General features: G+C 46.5%; 1 protein-coding gene across 1 annotated transcript in view; it reads left to right on the forward strand.

Moving 5' to 3' along the window:
* Nucleotides 1-17,935, forward strand: part of LOC138498729 (CD5 antigen-like) — a 239,573-nt gene that overhangs the window by 211,694 nt on the left and 9,944 nt on the right. Inside the window, exon 6 of the mRNA XM_069622367.1 lies at nucleotides 16,551-16,583. Coding sequence (XP_069478468.1) covers nucleotides 16,551-16,583 — 33 coding nt within the window. The remainder of the gene's footprint in view (nucleotides 1-16,550; nucleotides 16,584-17,935) is intronic.

Consider the following 17,935-nt stretch of genomic DNA (forward strand, 5'->3'; position numbering starts at 1 on the left):
GGGCGAGGTTGTTTCCCTGCTCAGAGTTTGTAACTTTGGTAACTGCAGCTCCTACTGCCTTCTTGGCAGGTTTCACCGGACAGTCTCGAAGAAAGTGCCCTGAGTTTCCGCAATATAGGCATAATTGCAACTGTTTTCTCCTTTCCCGCTCCCTTTGTGTTAGAGGACCTTTCAGACCCCCTATTTGCATGGGTTCCCCGGAGTCTACTCCTTTGGAAGGAGTTGGCGGTTTGGAAAATACTCGAGCATCAAACTTGGAACGATCGGCCTTCCTGTTCTGCAGCCTGTGATCTATTTGAACGACCAAGTCTATATAATCCGAACAGTCTTGTGGGGGATTCACTACTTGGGCTAAAACGTCTTTGAGCTCTCCACGTAGACCTCTATAAAACAGCGTAATCCTTTTGTCTTCAGGCCATTGAGTTTCCACTACTAGTCTATTGAAAGATGCAATATAAGCCAAAAGGTCTTGATTACCCTGTCGCAACGAAAGAAGCTCATTGTCCAAGGCCTGCCCCTGTGAATGTCTTGCGAACAGTTTTTCCATACTAAGCTGAAAGGCTTGAAAATCATGGAGAACCGGATCATCTTGATTAACTAGAGGGATCGACCAGTCTGCCGCATTGCCACTAAGGTACGAAAGTACAAAAGCTACTTTAGCTTGATCAGTTGGAAAGGCTGCTGGCCGGCATAAGAAGTGCAACCGGCACTGATTGATAAATACTGCAAACCTCTTTGGGTCACCAGAAAATCGTTCGGGCGGAGCCAGAGGTACATTCCCAGGTAGGTTGATCTGCACTGGATTCATAGAGGATGTTGAAGGAAGATTTGCCCCTGATGCGGGTAACGGGGTCTGTCCGGCTTGTGACTGTAGCAATTGTCTAGCAAGATTGTCTGTTCTCTCCTTGGAAATAATTAGTTCCCTTCTTAGAGCATTCGTTTCCTGACGAGCTGCATGCACTTCTGCCCTTAGTTCCCCAAGTAACCGGGCTAGGGGGTCAGTATCCGAGGTTTCCATAGCGCCTGGGCGAGAGTTTTGCGGTAGGCTTTGCGTTCTGTAACGCTCACCTGATTCTCGCAGAGGCGCCGGTCTTGACTGGGCGACTACCGTATCTTCAAAGGTGATGTGTAGCACCCGGTTGGCTCTTTGGGCTGGACCTCTGTGCACTGTATGCCTGACGTGTAGAGTAAGATGTCTGCAGATAGAAAATATTGGGTTAATGAACTGGGGTTATTGGGGTGTCCCTATCTCTTTCCTCTTCTCCTCTCCTGTAGACCCCCAAAGGTTAACGCTCTCACCTTAGGTAAGTGAATGCCGAGCTCTCCATCTGCCTCGGGGCAGGGTGCTGTAACCAGTTTCTTCACTGGATAGGTAGCGCAGGCCTCTTGACTTCAGAGGACTGCTGTCCGTCGTTTACTGCACGAACGGTAAGTTTCGAGTCATTCAAATGTCTTTAAAGTCTTTAGTAATGATGTCTCTTGTTTTGCAGGGTTCCGGCGATGGCGGATGACGGGCTGAAGTGAGTTGAATATGGAGCCCGTGTGATGAATAGAAGCGCCTTGAAGCACGTAAGTAAGCGCTTGTTGCCTGCTTCACGATGCGCTCTAACTGTCTTTTTATTTTGCAGGTACGAGTTCGGAGCGGCTGCAGGGTGCCGGAATACCCACTGGGTTAGATGTGGAAAGGAGTAATGGCACGTGAGTATTAAAGTTCCCCAATGTCTTTAAACGCACCTTGTTTTGCCTTTCAGATGCGGGATGCAGCGCCGAAGGCCTCCGGAGCGTGCGAAGAGTTGGTAAGCTTTTGTCTTTCAGATGCCGGAATGCAGTGTGAAGACCTCCGGAGCGCACGAAGAGTAGGTAAGCCTTTGCCTTTCAGATGCCGGAATGCTAACCTGTTCTTTCTTGTCTTTATAGGTGTTGCTGAAGACTGGATTCAGGATGGTAAGCCTTTTTCCTTAGGCCCAGGACCGGATGCAGAAGACACGATGAGCGTTCTGCTGCAGAGGGTGCAGAATAACGCAAAGCAAGATTCATCCACCGGGTGTGGTTTAAATAGCCTCCTGTAGTGCTTAGGTGTCTCCTTCCACAGCCACGCCTAAGTAAGAAAAGAGTTCCTGGTAAGAAAAGAGTTCCTGCCTTCCAGAAGAGTTCCAGTGTTCTGAATCTAGGGAGTGGCTCCAGCCCCACCCAACAGGAAAAGTAGTTCCAAACAGAAGAGGATCAGAGGCTCAACTGGCAGGCAAGAAAGCAGCATGGTCTGCTGCAGGTAAGTCCACCCAAGCATTATGAGCCCGGCGCTTCCAGCGCTGGGACTGGGCATATTTATGAGCCTGGTGCCACTGGCGCCAGGACTGGGTCCAAAAGGTCCCAATTGGGACTGGTTGGCACTCGGAACCTGGGTTATGGATCTGCTTCCAAGGGAGTTGGGAAAACCCTGACCTTTTGGAAGCAGAGATCATGACACATATCTCGGTGAGTACGTTCCTGGTGCTTCAATATGGGTGGCTGGAGTGCAGGTCATATCTGGGACCTCCTCCACAGTAACATTCAAGTAAACATTAATGATGATCTTAGAGGAGTGGATTGAGGCCAGGAGGGCCTCCCATCAGGTGCCACTATTGATGGGAGAAGAAGAGAAAGGAGAAAGCACAGAGACCATATGAAGAGTCCATAGGTCGGTGAGGGAACGACAAAGAGGATGTCAGTGAAGTTTTGATTAGATGCCGCACTGGTGTAGGTGTCAGCGATATGGAGGACCGGGTTGGAGACCAGGATCTCCTTTTTAAACCTCTTCCTACCTGATTTCGTGAGGAGAGCAGGATAGTCAATAGAGAAGCAGTTAGAAAAGATAGGAGAGACAGAGAGCACCATGGAGTAGGAGAGGAGCGAAGAGGAAGGGAGTGGGACGGGTAGGGGAGAACACTAGGGGCAGACACAGGGTGGGGTGCGAGCAGACGAGACAGAGAGAGATGAGACAAGTTGACAATTGGACAAGACGACAGGTACTCAGACAAAGGTAGACAGTTACTAGATAAGTGCTTAGCTAAGAAGCCAACCACAGAGTGGCACTATCACAGTGCTATTTAGATACTGGAAAAACACACCTAAGTCAGAGAATCCTTTGGGGTGTGTGGCTTAGCAGCCATGGAATAGGCTGCTCTTCCCGAGAGCTCATGCAGATCCGGGACTGATCCTGATGCACACGAACAATATAAGATTCTAAAACATACGAAAAACTGACCTGCGGCTGTCGGAAAGTGTGGGGCTCATTAAGTGCATCATTTGCAGTGGGACGATTGATCCGGCTTGAATATACAAAGCCCGGAATACTTGACACGGCCCCACAGATCTGGTAACAAGATGGCGGACGTCATCGAACAAAGAAAGATGTGTGGATGCCGTAGGTGTCTCTGTGGAGTCAATGAATGAAAGCAACGGATGAGACCGCTCTGATAAAGGGAGGGCAGTGTGTTCATGCCGGCAAAACCTTCCGAGGTTGAAGGATTCACTAGATATCCACATAGTGTTGATACAATATAACACCGAGCACCCGTGACAGCGGAACCTTCGGAAGCCGAAAGATCCACACGATATCTACACAGTGTGTATACATTGTATCGCCAAATGAACGGAGCACAGGCAGTGCACCATACAGCAGCACTGGGCAGACTTTGAGTTTTCACTACACAGGTCACTGCGCGAAAGACTGCAGAGGGACCTGACCGGTACTGTGAAGTCACTCAAACAATAAAGCACAATAGCTGTGCAAACCCCTGGAAACGAGGGATTGGAAAGCAGGCAGGGAGATCAAGACAGGACACGCAGATGGACCTCCGTGCCAAGTGAAGTGCACACCATGACACATATAAGGTGTCACAAGGTACGTAAAACACTGGAAATGCAAAGGGACCCTGGGCCCTGATGGTCGCAGTGGAGTTGCTGGGGTTGGCGAGCGCCTCCACAGGTGAAGATAATTCTGGATTGAACAGGCACAGCAGGCACCCATTAGCAGGTAGAAGCAGAGACAGAGTGGGCACCCAACACCCAAGACATATGCCTGCAGGCAGGGCAAAAAGGAAATAAGACATGATAACAGGGTCGGTAACAGTGTGCTTGCAGTTGTGATCCCAAGCAGTCTCATTGAATGAGCTGGAGCCACGTCGTTGAGACGAATAGAAGACTTAAAAGTCTGATCAGCCACAGGACACGTGTGAAGGGAATACTGCTGGGTCCCAGCTAGCGCAAATAGCAGGGCTACATTGAGAACCAGGACTAGGGAAATCACGCAGCGCCAGGGCCCGGGATCAGCGGGCGAGGAGGACAGTGCCCAGCCGGGAAACGCAGAGTATGGGGCAGTACAACCCCTGCGAGCATAGCATCACAGGTGCTTCTGAGGACAGGTGCAAGCACAGGAAAGGCGGTCTGTTGCACCACCATCTTGGCTTGCCATAGACGGACCCCCTGCAGGGCACGAAAACAGATCAGTGCCAAGAGACACCCCACCTGGGGGCAAAAAGCAGAAAAGGAACCTACTTGAGGCTCCTCCCTGACAGCAACAACAACCGACGGACAGAAATCCGGGTGTCATTGGAGCAATATAACACTGTGAAGCAGGCAGTCATGGTTGGCGGCATGACAAGAAGGATGGCGCTCCAAAGTAGTAAAGCCAAAGGGAAACAGCCCACAATGGACATCTCCACCAAACCACCACAATCCCCGACCACGCCTGCACAGGTAAAGGATGACACCAAGGGGACGACCGCCCTCCTGCGGGAGTACCAGCAGATCCTGGACGCAATAACAGAGCTGAAATCCTCATGGGGGAGCAAGATTGATGCAGCCATGGCGGAACTAAAAGCAGTGCTGGTATTCAAAATCGATGCAGTCGGGGTAGACGTAAACCTCTTAAGACAGGACGTAAGAGCACTGGCAGAGCGCACAAGCGGCCTAGAAAGTCTATTGAAAACTAACACAGACGTCAGCAGGTGTGCAATTTTGAAAGCCGAGAGGAAGAAGTGGAAGGGCGAGAGAGACGCAACAACATTAGAGTGGTGGGACTTTCCAAGGGAGAAGAGGGCCTAGACACGAGGAATTACATAGAGAACATGCTGAACATGCTGATTCAAGAGATAGGAGGGGGCGTGCCCACCCAAGGATTCACGGTCTAAAGAGCGCATAGAGCCCTGATCAGGAGGCCCCAGCCAGGAGCTCCTCCCGAGCAATCATTGCCAAGATTTTGAACTAGAGGCCTAGGTTTCCAATGCAATTTTGTTTTTAAATACTTTCACAATGCATGTCTGAGTATCTGCTATGGGGCAGGGTAGTCAGGGTAGAGTGCAGGCTCTAATAACTAACCAGAGCCGCTTGTTGACGGCTGTCAGCTGGCTTCCCCTGCTGACACCTGCAGACACTCGCTGGAACCGACAATTTAGGAGCCAACCTTTGCCTTGGGGCCCGTAGCTGCAGGGGCTGCAAGGGCACGGGGCTGCCCTGGGATGGTTAATAAAGAATAGTGATGTAACCTATCAGGGGAAAGGGAGTGCTGGGAGGCGGGCCCTGCAACACAGAAGTTCGGGAGGCCCTAGGCAGCTGTGAGGAGAAGCACTGTGTGTGCTACAGTTCACCAAGCACACAAAAACACAAATATTGCAAACAAAATGCTACCAAAGGCTCAGAGAGCTCCTACCCCAAGGGATGCAGCCTTAGAATAGCTACCATGTGGATGTGCACCGAGGGATAGACCCTAATCCATCAGCGGGCCTCTTGCTCGATCACAGCACAGATGGGAGTGATGGGAGTCGGGCCCTGCAACACAGAAGTTCAGGAAGCCCTAGGCGGCCGCAAAGGATATTGTGGTCCACCAAATCAAAAGCGAGAGTTCTAATAGGAGAACTAATGCACATTGTCTATTGTCTTTCAGTTGATCTATTTAAATTTTCAAATCTATCAGCATGTTCAGTGCTGTGGAGTGGTCTGAAGCCATATTGTCTAAGCCCTAGGAAATTGGTGGATATGGTGGATATCTAGATATCGCTGGATCTGAAGGTATGCAGATTTATCAATTCTTTTCAGTAGGAATGGGACCGTCGTGATAGGCCTATAGTTATTTAGAATGGCTGGGTGTAATGTCGAGTTCTTGAGTAACGGCAGAACCCACACATCCTTGAGGTTTGTGGGTACCTTGCATGTCCTGAATGAAGCGTTTATTAGTTTGGTGATGAATGGGGCAAGGTCTCGAGCGGCTTCTTTGATTATTTGGGCAGGGCACAAGTCACCTAGACATCTTGATGGTTTGAGTGATGCTATAATCTTTTTGACTTCTATGGTGGTGATTTGCCTAAATTTGAATTCTTGAAGTGGATTAAGGGAGGTTTTTTTGGGGGGGCTCTCAGAATTGGAGAGGTTAAGCCTTTTAGCAGCTATTTTGTTTTGGAGAGTGGCCCTTTTTTGGATAGAGCATTTTGGATGTCCGTGCAGCATTGTTTGTCTTTGGGGCAAGAATCGTCTGGGAGTATGGGTGATTCCATTTCCCTCAGGATTACGAATAGTTCCTTTGTACTGGAACTAGCATTATGAATCCTTTCATTATAGGTTTCACGTTTGGTTCAGATAATCTCAGCTTTACATTCCGAGGATATTTCATTCGGATTGATTTGTTTTCTTTTGATTGAAGGTTTTTCCACTTGGCCTTCATTTTTCTTTTTTCTGACATTAAGGCTTTCAACTGGGAGGTAAACCAGGTGTTGAGGTGAGGTTTTTGGTTCACTTTTCCATAGTTTAAGTTAGGCAATAGAATCAAGAGCTTGGATCATTGTGGTGTTATATAAACCAACTGGTTCCACTGGGTCTGGAGATTTGGATGAGTTTAAGGAAGGGAGCAGGATGGGCATCAACCTGTCGGAGGTGATATTTCGTTTGTTTCTAGTGAGGAGGGGTGGAGCTATTATGTTGCATTTGTTGGCTGTTCGATTGGCACAGATAGTGAAAATTATTAGAAAGTGATCAGTCCAGGTCTGAGGTTCAAAGGCCGTGATTAAGGTATCACAATTAAGGTCGGCAGCCCAATCGAATATTCTACCTTTATCATGGGTAGGTTGGATGACTCTTAGCGTGAAGTCTAATTCAGTTAGCGAGTCAGCAAGTGCCTTGGCTGAATGGTCGTTAGGGTCCTGGTAACCCAAATTAAAATCACCTAGCAGTAATATTTGTGAATTAGGTTTGGTGTTATCAGAAAGTAGGGCGATAAGGTCTTCGTTGAAGGACCCAATGGGGCCAGGAGGTCTGTATCTTAGGTGGATGGTGAGAGTGCTAGAGTTAGCGGTGGCTAATTTAACTGTTCACATGACTTGACAGTAGGGGCAGTGGTTACTCTGAGTGCTGATCTTGACCTAGCGATTAAGGCAACACCACCTCCTTTTGTCGTTGCTCTGTCCGCTCTTTCAATGGTATAGGAGTCAGAAAAGGCCAGTAGAAGAGAAGGTCCTGCTGCAGCATGGAGCCAAGACTCGGAAATAGCTAGGAAGTCTATTCTCCCTTGTTGATAATGTTGGCTATATCTGTAGCATGTGTGATAATTTTGTATTTGTATTTGTATTTATTGTGTTTATATAGCGCTTTCATCCAAAGCACTTTACATTATATCAACAGAATACATAGAACATTAAAACAGTAGAAGCAATTTACAATCATGAATCGAACCAATAAAAACAGTAAGTAGAGCAATAAAGCTGAGGGGGGAGGGGTGAGGAGGAAGGAGGAGGGAAAAAACAGGAGGGGTATAAGGGTAAAAATGAGGGAGGTTAAGGGGAAGGGGGAGGGAAGAGAGGATCATAGGGAAGATTCAAGGGAAAGAGAGCGAATAAGAGGTGGGAAAGGTTTCATGGCTGGGAATTGAGAAGGAGGGATTTCAGGGAAGTGCTGAAGGAGGAAAAGGTAGGTATGAGCGGATTGAAAGAGGTAAGGAGTTCCAGTGCAGGGGGCTAGGAGATGAAAGGAGCAGAAACGGGAGGAGGCACATGGGGAAAGGGGGATGGTGAGAAGGAAGTGGTAGGCTGAACGGAGGGAGCCGGAGGGACTATTGGAACAGATGAGAGAGGAGAGATAAGGGGGAGCCAGATCATGGAAAGATTTAAAGACTAGACAGAGGAAATTAAATTTAAGTTGGGAGTGAAAGGTAAGCCAGCCAAGGTAGGACAGCGAAGAGGAAATGGAGTCATGCGGGGCAAGGAGACAGAGGGTACAGACGGCTGATTGGTAGATAGATTTGAGAGGATCAGGATGAGAAGCAGGCAGTCCAAAGAATAGGGAGGAGCAATAGAAGTGGCGAGAGAAGATCTGGGAGGAGATTAAAAGTTTTGTTGCATGGAAGGTAAGAGGGGAGAGGACTTTGCGAATATTGAAGAGGTGGTAGCGACAGGCGCGAGAGGTAAGAGAAATATGGTGGGAAAAGGAGAGGGAAGAGTCAAAGTGAATCCCTAGATTGCGAGCATGGGCAGAGATAGGAAGATTAGAGGGAGGGAAGTGAATGAAAGGTGGTGGAGAGGGAGGTGGAAGAGTATTGGAGGGAGAGAATAAGACTTCAGTCTTATCAGTATTGGGAGAAAGAAAGCAGGATGGCATCCAGTTTTTAATGGCAGTAAAACAGGTTGAGAGTTTAAGGTGGAGGTCAGAGGAGAAGGAAGAGAAAGAAAGGAAGAGTTGGGTGTCATCAGCATAGAAATGGTGAGAAATACCGAATGAGGAGATAACAAGAATAGGAGAGAGGTGTAGAGAGAGAATAGGAAAGGGCGAAGAACCGAACCCTGGGGTACACCATATTCCAAGGGGACGGTAGGGGATGAACGGCCATCCCAGGAGACAGCAAATGAGCGGGAGGAGAGGTAAGAGGAGAGCCAGTTAAGAACAGAGCCTTTGAAACCAAAGGAAGAAAGAGTTTTGAGAAGTAGGGGGTGATCGACAGTGTCGAAAGCAGCAGAAAGGTCAAGGAGAATAAGGACAGAGGATTGCTTAGAGTATCGAGCGGAAAGGAGGGAGTTAAGGATATAAGTGAGGGCAGTTTCAGGAGAGTGTTTAGGCCAGAAACCAGATTGAGAGGGGGGTAGGAGAGAAAGATTAGTGACAAAGGCTGAGAGCTGGGAATAGGCGAGCTATTCAAGTAATTTAGAGAGGAATGGGAGAAGAGAGATTGGACAGAAGTTAGAGATAAGGAGGGAATCAGCAGAGGGTTTCCTCAGAATAGGAATGATGGTGGCATGCTTAAATGCAGTGGGGAAGGTGGCTGAGGAAAGGCAGGTATTGAAGAAGGAGTTTAAATAAGCAATAAGAAGAGGGTAGATCTTGGGGATAAGAAGGGAGGGGAGAGGATCAGTAGGGGCAGATGTAGGATGAGCTTTGACAGGAGGAAGGACACGGGAGACAGGCGAGAAGTCAGACATGCAATTCGAAGGGGACTAGGGATGGGGTAAGGGGGGATTAGAAGAACAGTTAATTTTTTGACAAAGAGAAAGAATCTCAGAGGAGAAGAAGTTTGCAAAGTCAGAAGGAGAAAGGGTAGAAGAGGCTGAAGGGTCAGGGGTAGGCGGGGAGAGAAGATGAGAGAGGGTTTGAAAAATACAGCGAGGGTGAGAGGCTTGGGAGTGGAGAAGGTTAGAGTAGTATGAATGTTTAGCAGAGGCAACGCATGAGTCATACAGAGAATGGTAGAAGAAATATGAAGTTTGGTTGGATAGTGAGGGAAATTTGAGCTGCTCGAGACATCGAAGGAGACGATGCATGGCGAGAAGTTGAGGAGAGAGCCAAGGTTGAGAGGGTTTACGGGTAGGATGGAAAGAGGAGAGTGGGTAGAGTAGATAGAGTAGAATAGATATGGCATTTATTAGAGCGCCTTTGATATAAGGGTTAGTTGACAGGGATGGGGTTATGCTGTCCTTCTTTAGGTTTTTTTTTATTTTTTTGTGTGCATAGTATTGGCTGTTGACTGGGATGTCCGTGATGTCATGCTGGTATTAGCTGCAGATTGGTTAGGTGTACGAGGTTTGCTGGATTTCTCCTGCTTATGACCTGTGAAAATGAGAGTCTACTGAATCTAGAGCCTAGTCTGTCGTTTCTGAGATCACCACTACATAGGCTGATTCTCTGTAGGTTTAGATGCGAATAACTTGATCCATTGGATTTGGGTAGGAGTATCTATTAAGCTAGTAGACCTGGTTAGGTTAATGTTATGGCTACTGGAACTTGGTTTTAAATCTGGCAGAAATAGGGTTGGTTTAATGTGTGAATTGGGTAAGCTATATATCAAGGGCGGGAGAAATTTGGCAGGTTTGAAGTCAGTAGATATGGATGAGGTCATGTTTAAATTTGTGTGTCTCAGCACTGGCTGAGCGTAGTCAATCACTATGGCGTAGCAAAGGCTAATTATTGATAGGAGCCATAAGCTAGCTGTGAGGGGGTTAGTAGCGAACATGCTATGTGATATGCTAAGTCACAGTTAGATAGGAGACATAAGCTAGCTGTGAGGGGGTTAGTAGCGAAAATGCTCTGTGATATGCTAAGTCACAGTTAGATAGGAGCCATAATCTAGCTGTGAGGGGGTTAGTAGCGAACACGCTCTGTGATATGCTAAGTCACAGTTAGATAGGAGCCATAAGCTAGCTGTGAGGGGGTTAGTAGCGAAAATGCTCTGTGATATGCTAAGTCACAGTTAGATAGGAGCCATAATCTAGCTGTGAGGGGGTTAGTAGCGAACACGCTCTGTGATATGCTAAGTCACAGTTAGATAGGAGCCATAAGCTAGCTGTGAGGGGGTTAGTAGTGAACACGCTCTGTGATATGCTAAGTCACAGTTAGATTTCCGAGGCTCGGAATTGATTGATGATCACACAGTAGTCCTGATGAAGGTGTGGATCTGAGCAGATCATTAAGATTGCAGTATGACATAGATGCTATAGTCGGCTAGGAATGTGGCAAGGTTTAAGTTGTTGGGATTAAATTATGCTAAATATAGACCGATACTGGTTGCAGGCGCCAGACGGGCTAGTGCAGATAAGTGCAGTTGCATTGACAATCACTTACAGCATGATGTGCCAGTGTGGATAGATGCGCTATCAATGGAGTGGACTGGATATTGTACGAGTAAATGAATACAGTCACAGTATACTTAGTAGAAGGCAATGCAGCACAGAAGCAGGACCGTGGACTAAACTTAGGGTAGAACAAGATCATAGCACAACATTAGACTAGGTGATAGTACCCGTGGAAACATTAAGAACATAGGGCCCTTAGCACAGGCAATGCGGTTTAAATCATTGGAATCATAGTACTCATTAAATCATTAAAAACATGGTACACTTAGCAATGGGCAAGGCAGCACCCTAGAGTTAGGAGTGGGCTAGAAGTGAAGCAGGGATATTGGCACAGCTGTAAGCTAATTGGAACACAGTTTAGGTCATTTCGGTTGCAGTATATAGGTAGGGGGCAATGGCACACGCCGGCAACAAGTGGCCTGGAATTAGCACCATACAATATAATAGCAAGGCAATAGGCTAAGAGTGGCAATATAGATCATGAGCGTCACAGTACTCTAACTGACGGTCAGAATAGTAGCTGTGAGACATCATGGAATACAAAACAGCAGGATGCGATTGTGTGATGCAGCCGTTTTTAGGAACCAATGAGGCTATGAATCTAGCGAGTATCATGGCGGTTATGCACGTTAGGCTATGCATATTAGGTAACAGTCATTAGGCCAGTACATGGGATGACAAAATGTAAACAGGCCCGAATTCATGTTATATGTTATGCAGTTAGCTTAGCAAGCATTACAGGCTGTTTGTTCATATGAAGCAGCGAGGAAAATGTTGCAATAGTGGATAGTGGACCAAGAGGGCATACGTGGCGAGTCGGTACAGGTTGGAACCTTACGAGGCCTTAATATACGAACACTGGGCATAATGTACGAGGCAACACCTACGGGCTAAGATCTGTAGCGCTGTAAAGTTCGTTCTTGAGAGCGGCTGTAGGTGACAAGTGATATTGTCAATCAGAGTAATTGATAAGGGTGCAGGATAGTGGTTTGGCTTACCCTATATTCGACGTCTGGGCGGAACACAGAAGCAGGATGCACTGTGAATGTAGGGGTGAACAGCCGGCGCTCTACGGCAGCAGAGCGGCCCGCACAGGTCCAGACAGATGAAGCTCTTTGTCTGGTGGGCCTAGCAACCAGAGGCAACACGGCAACACTTTCTGTCAATAATTCTGAAAAAAAAAACACTACATAAAGATATTGCTCTGCTATTTTATACATAATCTATATTTGGTACTTTACCCTATTACTTCAAAATAATTCATTTGCTAGTAGTTTTCTGTAAACATTCACAGAGCTGAACTAAAAATCTCATTAAAATTAAAATCAGTGATACTTCCATAAGTCTCACCCATTAGCATTCCCGAGCCAAGTCTGAATATTCATGCACAAATTCACAAAAATAAATGACCCTGGATTTCCAAGTGTTTTGACATTTGATGAGTACACGTTGCATTTTTTCTAATGTTTGGGGCATATTACATAATCTATAATTCCTCTTATCCTTACTCAGGTTCATTCTCAGGCCTGATACTTGCCTAGTAGGACATGAATTAAATCTGAATCTCTGGTAAATATTTCAGTCTTTGTTAGATGGACAATTCACAAGATACCTCTGTTGGGTATGTTTGTGTCTTATTGTTTGCGCATATTCCTTGAATAAAACGTACAATTTAATGTTTCCATCCGTATTTCCCAATCACAGTGGTATAATGTATCCTTGACACTGGTCGGATTATTTAACAGTGTTTCCATATCCTCACCCAGAGACTGAAAGAATCTAGGGAAGGGATTCTGATCACCTTAACTCAAAGCAGGCCACCACTTAAGAAGCAAGTGCACGTATGTCCATAAAGCAAGTGTTATTGTACAAATGGCCAGCAGGGGCGAGATGATGCTATTGTGACAAACTAACCAGAGTCTCCCCGAACCACACAAAGAACACACATTATATACATTTTGCAACATTGAACACACTCCCACACTCCCACAGATTACATTACACAATCAACCCCCCACACGTGATAGGTCACACCTATACAATGTAACCATATTCCCTTTAATTCTCACACTTCTAATTGGATACATTCATTTAAGCACTATCCCCTTTAAACTTATAATTGCAATGTTTCACATTCACACTACACCCCTCACTCTGGGTGCGTTCATATTTGGTCATGATTTCATATCCTAATTATACAACTACAAATAGTTCCAATTATTACAGGTTTCATCTGGTTGGAGACCTGTACTCCTACTTGTGATGCACACGGCTATCCCATGGAAATTACATTGATACGAGGAGGGAGAGAAAGAAACAAACGTCCATTGATCTATTGATACTGGTCTTATCTTCCCAAACTTGTTGGTGTCCACGTTTCACAATAATCTGTACAGCTACCATTTCAGCACACATCTCCTCGGGTCATTCTGACAACTTAATTGAAAACCCATGGTCCATTTGTTCACCCTTCCCTTAAGCATCCCTTGCATCTGGTTTATTTATGGGCCATAAACCCAACCCTGTCATTGGTGGAATTCCCTGGACCCTCAATAACAGGCTTCCATATCCTTAAAAAGATTACATCTCCTCACAATACTGCTGAGGCATAGAACCAAGCCTGGCTGTAACTGACCATCTGGTACTTACCACAGCTGCTGCTGCCCTTCCCCAGCATTCAACCTTGCAGAACCAGTTTCCCAGTCACACAAAGTTCATCCCAACACAGGTCTCAGGGCCCGCACAATTCCTAGCGTATCAATGGAACCTTCTGCATACAGATCGGTATATTCATAATTTATCCCACCTGTCCAAAGACATGGTTCCCTAAAGAGCCACATGTATGTGTGGATGTATGATCAGGACTACAGAGTCCTCCTGCAGTGGTTTCCCTATTGCAAATCTCTTTCCTCGCATGTGCATGTAAAACCCCTCGCTGCATTTCTAGCCACCGTTTAATAAGTAATACCCAACCTTCTGCCAGCCCCATCCCATTGTGTGAAGCCCTTATATAGAGGTGCTGATGCCCCCCCATTGCCCGGCTGGCAGTGGACCCACAATGCAGACCCAGCTGAACCTTCTCACCTTTCCACTTTCCTGCTCAATGGATACTGAGAGTGCCACGTGTGTATACAGCATGATATCCACCTTGACTCAAAACCATTTACTGTATAACACAGAAACACACACAAAGGGCTTCGTTTTACTGTAAATTATTTGCTGGAAACAGCAAAAAAAAAATAATAATAATAATAATGACCAGCATTTAAAAAGAATGAAATTTAAATTTAAAAAAGCGTCAGCTGTGGAAGCAAGAAGTACAGCTCTTGCACTCCCTGCAGAAAAAGGAAAGAGGATACCGGTGATGGGAAACACCAAACCAAAGTCGAGTTACTGAAAATGGTGACTTGAAGTCCCTGTAGATTCCTGTGGGGTATTCACTAAATTCACTGCCAGTATAGGGACAGAGATAACACAACCCAAGCAGTTGGGAAACATCTACTCGTTCCCGCCAGAAGAGAACCGAGCTTTATCCTTATCTACAAAGATATCAATGAACCAACAGCATGACCCTGAGATGACAGATTCTGGGACCTTTATGTCCCAATGGGAGGACACATTACACATGCACCCTCCTTACTCAATGAGATTGGGGCTAATGGATAGGTTTCCAGATCCCTATGCTCCCACAGTGCTGCACATAAGTCAAATATCAACTTTAATGGTGGGATCCAGGGTGGCATCTGCAAAGTCCCTTCTCAGACAGCAATATTCAAATGGCTGTCATCCAAAATGACCACTTACATTTAGCAATGTTCCAACATGCCACCAACAATCAATCCAACCATGGAGTATGTAGAATAGTGAAATGCACCTACTGCACCATGTGGGCAGCCAATGCCATGGCAGAGGACTTAGGAAACCAATGGGCAGCAGGGAAAGATTCACTGACTCTGTGGAAGTCGCCTACAATCCTGTCTCCACTCAGCAACATCACAGGTGTGCACCAGCACCTCATCTTCAAAGCAGAGGGTAACAGTACATAAAGTTCAGCACACTCTCCTGAAGAATGCAATGTATTGTGCCACTGCACACACTGCACACAATTGAAGTGGTCTTTCCCTCTGAATACACAGCACACTTTTGATTCTTGTGGGATTTGACCACTACAGACGCAGGCCGTTGCTGAACAACCAATTTTCCTCCTCCCTCCCTAGATGTCCACGTAGCAATGATGTTCCTTCCCTGAGTACGACCAGACTGCCATGGATAATCTGTTGACCTCTCTGAACTGCCACCCCAGATGTTCACCAAGCTATGTTCCTTATTGCTTCCCCAAACACCACTCAACTTCGCTGACGCCCCAGATGCCGACCCAGCAATGTTACTCCTTCCCTGAGTACCACCAGACTGCCATGGACAAGCTGTTGACCTCTCTGAACTGCCATCCCAGGGGTTCACCAAGCTATGTTCCTTCTTCCCTCCCTAAACACCACCCGACTGTGTGGCTACCCCTGGTGTGCACCCAACAATGTAACTCCTTCCCTGAGTACCACCAGACTGCCATGGACAAGCTGTTGACCTCTCTGAACTGCCATCCCAGGGGTTCACCAAGCTATGTTCCTTCTTCCCTCCCTAAACACCACCTGACTGTTCTGCCACTACAGCTGTCCACCCAGCAATGTAACTCCTTCCCTGAGTACCACCAGACTGCCATGGACAAGCTGTTGACCACACTGAAGTGCCACCTCAGATAGATGTTCACCAAACTGTGTTCCTTCTGCCTTCCCTAAACACCACCCGACTGCACTGCCACCCCAGATGTTAACCAAGCTTTGTTCCTTCCTCTGTCTCTAAAAACCACCTGACTGCACTGCCACCCCAGATGTCGACCAAGCAATGTTACTCCTTCCCTGAGTATCGCCAGACTGCCATGGACAAACTGACGACCTCTCGGAACTGCCACCTCAGATGTTCACCAAGCTATGTTCCTTCTTCCTTCCCTAAACACCACCCGATTACCTGCCACCCCATATGTCCACTCAGCAATGTTACTCCTTCCCTGAGTACCACCAGACTGCCATGGACAAGCTGTTGCCCTCTCTGAACTGCCACCCCAGATATTCACCAAGCTATGTTCCTTCTTCCTTCCCTAAACACCACCCGACTCAGCTGCCACCCCAGATGTTCCTCACTATGTCCCTTAGTACCAACAGTCTAGCCACTGTGCCACATTTTTGGTTCTCACACAGTAGCTGTGCAAGTCATGTTATTTTGGCAGTCCATGGCAAATACTGTTTACATTTCTTCCATGATCTGCTTTATACATCTAAGGTGTTAGCTGCACTAAGCCTTTACTTGAATATGATGTGAGGCATCTCTTGGTTCAGAGACATGTAATGGCCATCGTGTTCATGATAACATTGGCTGCACATATTTGACCTTTGACCTCCTTTGTCTCCGCAGAAAAACGGATATTTGATCCATTTATCTACAAAGGTAAGTTACATTTCTGTTATAAAACGAGGGAATTTCATGTAAACAGAAATCGTGTTTCCAATAACTATTGATTTGTAAATTTGCACCTGACATGCTGTTTTGGTGGGAATTATATATTACAGGTATCTTTTATGAGACCTCCATCGTCCTGTGTTTATGTTCTTTGTATATTGCGGGATATCTTTAATAATAATAATAATAATATTAATAATAATGTGCATTGATCCAGCACTACGAGCCCTCGGGTATGTGAGCGCTGCTTCTTATTACCCACGGTGTGTGGTGCTCACTGTCCAATGCCTGCATGCCATTGCCTCCATACACACAGAACAGGAAATAAGCTTCAATAACCAACAATATTGAGATAACACAATCATGAGGCAACTTATTATGGCAAAGACTCCTCTAGAATGAGCTAAATGTGAGTTTAAGTCAACATCTGTGTACACATGTGCTGGAGATAGGGGCTAGGATGCCATCCACTGATACTCACTGCATCTACTAGGCATAGACAAGCACTTCATGCAATGGGACATCTAATTGTTAACCCAGCTGGTAGGGAAAGCAGGGAGTTCATAGCGCCCCCACTCGGAGAGGACCCTTCATGCTCTTCTTTCATATATCCTGAACCAGAGAGATAGGTCAGCTCAGCCTTTCGCGTCCCTTAGCCACAGAGCGTGCATGGGGTGCTGAGTGATAACCAGACCATCGCAATCTGTCTGTTGCTAAAGAGACAGTTATCTTTCTGGCATTAGGCCCTAGAAATCAAACCTCAAATATGTATAATTGTGTGTTTCCACTAGCCGTGTCTGCTCAGTTCTGATCTACCACCAGCCAGCTCCTTATCAAATACTAAAGTGAGGCCGTGTCTTAGCTGCTAATTCCACCTGCTCAGTACTGAGCTACCACCTGGCAGCTCCTTATCAAATACTAGAATGAGGCTGTGTTTTAGATGCTAATTCCACCTGCTCAGTCCTGAGCTACCACCGGGCAGTTCCTTATCAAATAGTAGAATGAGGCTGTGTCTAAGCTGTTAATTCCACCTGCTCAGTCCTGAGCTACCACCAGGCAGCTCCTTATGAAATACTAGAATGAGGCTGTGTCTTAGCTGCTAATCCCACCTGCTCAGTCCTGAGCTACCACCAGGCAGCTCCTTATCAAATCGTAGAATGAGGTTGTGTCTTAGCTGCTAATTCCACCTGCACAGTCCTGAGCTACCACCAGGCGGCTCCTTATCAAAATGTAGAATGAGGCTGTGTCTTAGCTGTTAATTCCATCTGCTCAGTACCGTACTGAGCTACCACGAGGCAACTCCTTATCAAATACTGGAATGAGGCTGTGTCTAAGCTGCT

This window comes from Ambystoma mexicanum, chromosome 5q (assembly GCF_040938575.1).
Source record: "Ambystoma mexicanum isolate Mex_15411 chromosome 5q, UKY_AmexF1_1, whole genome shotgun sequence".
Classification (NCBI taxonomy): Eukaryota; Metazoa; Chordata; class Amphibia; order Caudata; family Ambystomatidae; genus Ambystoma; species Ambystoma mexicanum.